General features: G+C 35.9%; 1 protein-coding gene across 1 annotated transcript; it reads left to right on the top strand.

The window, feature by feature from the left end:
* Window positions 1-3: 3 nt before the first annotated feature.
* Window positions 4-1,536, top strand: LOC107472579 (pentatricopeptide repeat-containing protein At5g18950-like; the record flags this gene model as incomplete). Its single annotated transcript, XM_016092092.3, has 1 exon — window positions 4-1,536. A coding segment is annotated over one exon (1,461 nt), but the record flags the coding sequence as incomplete, so codon positions are not given.
* Window positions 1,537-2,357: the final 821 nt, after the last annotated feature.

Genomic DNA, 2,357 nt, shown 5'->3' with positions numbered 1-2,357 from the left:
TCACCGGACCAATCTTCATGCAGCGCCCTCTTTGATGAACTTGTGAATGCTGGAGCATCTAAAGCTGCAAAGGCGTTGCTTGATTGGCCCGATTTTAACCCTGGGCCTCATTCATTGGAGGGTTACATAAGGAGCCTTAGCAGTGGTGGAATGGTTGAAGATGCACTCCATGTGTTTGATGAATTGCAAAAGGTTGGATTTTGTCCGTCAGCGGAAACTTGGAAGAAATCTCTATTGGGTTGTTTGAAGGTTGGGAGGACCGATCTGGTTTGGACATTGTATGGGCGTATGTTGGAATCTGGTGTTGCGGCTAACATTGATGTTGAGATTGTTGGATATCTGGTAAAGGCGCTATGTGTTGAAGGCAAGGTTTCGAAGGGATATGAACTTCTTAGGCAGGTTCTAGGGAATGGCTTGAGTCTTGACAATACTGTTTTTAACACACTTATTAGAGGGTTCTGTAAGAATGGAGAGTATGATAGGGTATCTGAGATCCTTCATATCATGATTGCCAAGAAGGGTAATCCAGATATCTTTACTTACCAAGAAGTCATCAATGGACTCTTGAAAGAGAACAATTCTGAGGGATTGCGGGTTTTCAATGATATCAAGGATAGAGCGTATTTCCCTGATAGAGTCATGTACACAACAGTGATCGAAGGCCTCTGCAAGAAGGGACAGCTTGGTGTCGCAAGGAAGTTGTGGTTTGAGATGATTCAAAAAGGGTTACTTCCTAATGAGTATACCTATAATGTAATGTTACATGGGTATTGTAAGGCTGGTGAACTTGTTGAGGCAAAGAAGCTCTTTAATGATATGCGTTCTAGAGGTTATGTAGGAAACACATTCAACTACACCACAATGATTTCGGGTTTGTGTTCACATGGTGAGGCACATAAAGCATGGGTCTTGTTTCAAAAAATGCCTCAAAGGGGTGTGGTTCGTGATTTGATCACTTACAATTCTTTGATTAATGGACTTTGCAATGAGGGGGATCTTGTTAAGGCAACAAAACTTTTTAATGAACTTCAGACACAGGGTTTACAGCCATCGGCTTTCACTTTTACTCCTCTTATAAAAGGACTTTGTAGATTTGGAGAAACGCAGGAGGCAATCAGGTTATGGAATGATATGCGCGATCGGCATTTAATACCACCCTCTATTACACACGACCATATTATTAAGGGGTTATGTAAAGAAGGCAATTCTGCAGAGGGAATGAAATGGCTGCGAAGAATGGTGAGATGGGAGCTAAAACCAGTGCGGAAGACTTTGGAGATCCTGATTTGCACTCTATCACAAGAGAAAAGGTTAGATGATGTTTTGATTGTCTTAGATTCAATGTTTAGATTGGGATATACACTTGAACATAGCACAATTCATTTTTTAGTGACGATATTTAACTGGAAAAATGATTGCTTTACTAGTTTATGTTTGGAGAAGATATTAGGAAATAAAAGATAAGTTGATGTTGTGTATATCTGACTTTGTAACATCTTTTTCCAATAGAATGAAGAAATTGAGTATCTCTTGTAAGCTTTTGAGACCAAAAACCTTGTTGACGCTTTCCATTGTTTCAATGTGTTCTTCTTGTCCAGTGAAATAAATACCTCTAAATGAAGCAAACGAAATTATTACTATCGATTTGAGTTGAGTTATTAGTGATTATAGCAAGCATACATCCTATTTTATTCTATCTTATAACATTCTACTAAAAGAAAGATATTCTCAAAGTGATTTTATTATGGGATTTACTTAGATGTGCCTAGCCATGCTAATACTTGGATAATCCATGTCTAAGGCCCACCTTAATGCGCTGATTTTATCATATTAATTTTACATATAATTGTTTGTATTTGTGATATTCTCCTACTTTTTTATAATGTAAATTCAGTGATTTTCGCATCCGAACATTCTGTGCGAATTACTAAACAATTTTAAAGTTATTTGTCTCAATTTGAGTATCGATTCATGTTTGTTTTAAATCGACACCAGTAACATGTTTGTTCAAGAAACATTTGGTGTTCATTGAACAGAGAAGCAAAAGCTTCTTGAAATTAAGTAATCATACATTTGAATATAAATATAAATATTTAATTTATTTTATATTTTAATATATATTTTATATAAATAACTAATTTAGTAGCTAATTTTTATGTACAGTAGCAAAGTTGAAAAAAGATTAATTCAAATAATTAGGAAAATTAATAATAGTAACGATAATAAAAATAATGACGGAAGGAAATAATATAAAGGGCCCTGCTACACATACAAGTAAAAGGCCGTACAAGTTTTACAAGTTATCAGCCCAAACTTCATTAACACGCGCATTAACTCATTTTGAATGGAGCGTAACT

The sequence above is a fragment of the Arachis duranensis genome, unplaced genomic scaffold (assembly GCF_000817695.3).
Source record: "Arachis duranensis cultivar V14167 unplaced genomic scaffold, aradu.V14167.gnm2.J7QH unplaced_Scaffold_172151, whole genome shotgun sequence".
NCBI lineage: Eukaryota > Viridiplantae > Streptophyta > Magnoliopsida > Fabales > Fabaceae > Arachis > Arachis duranensis.
This window is presented reverse-complemented; position numbering and strand designations above follow the sequence as displayed.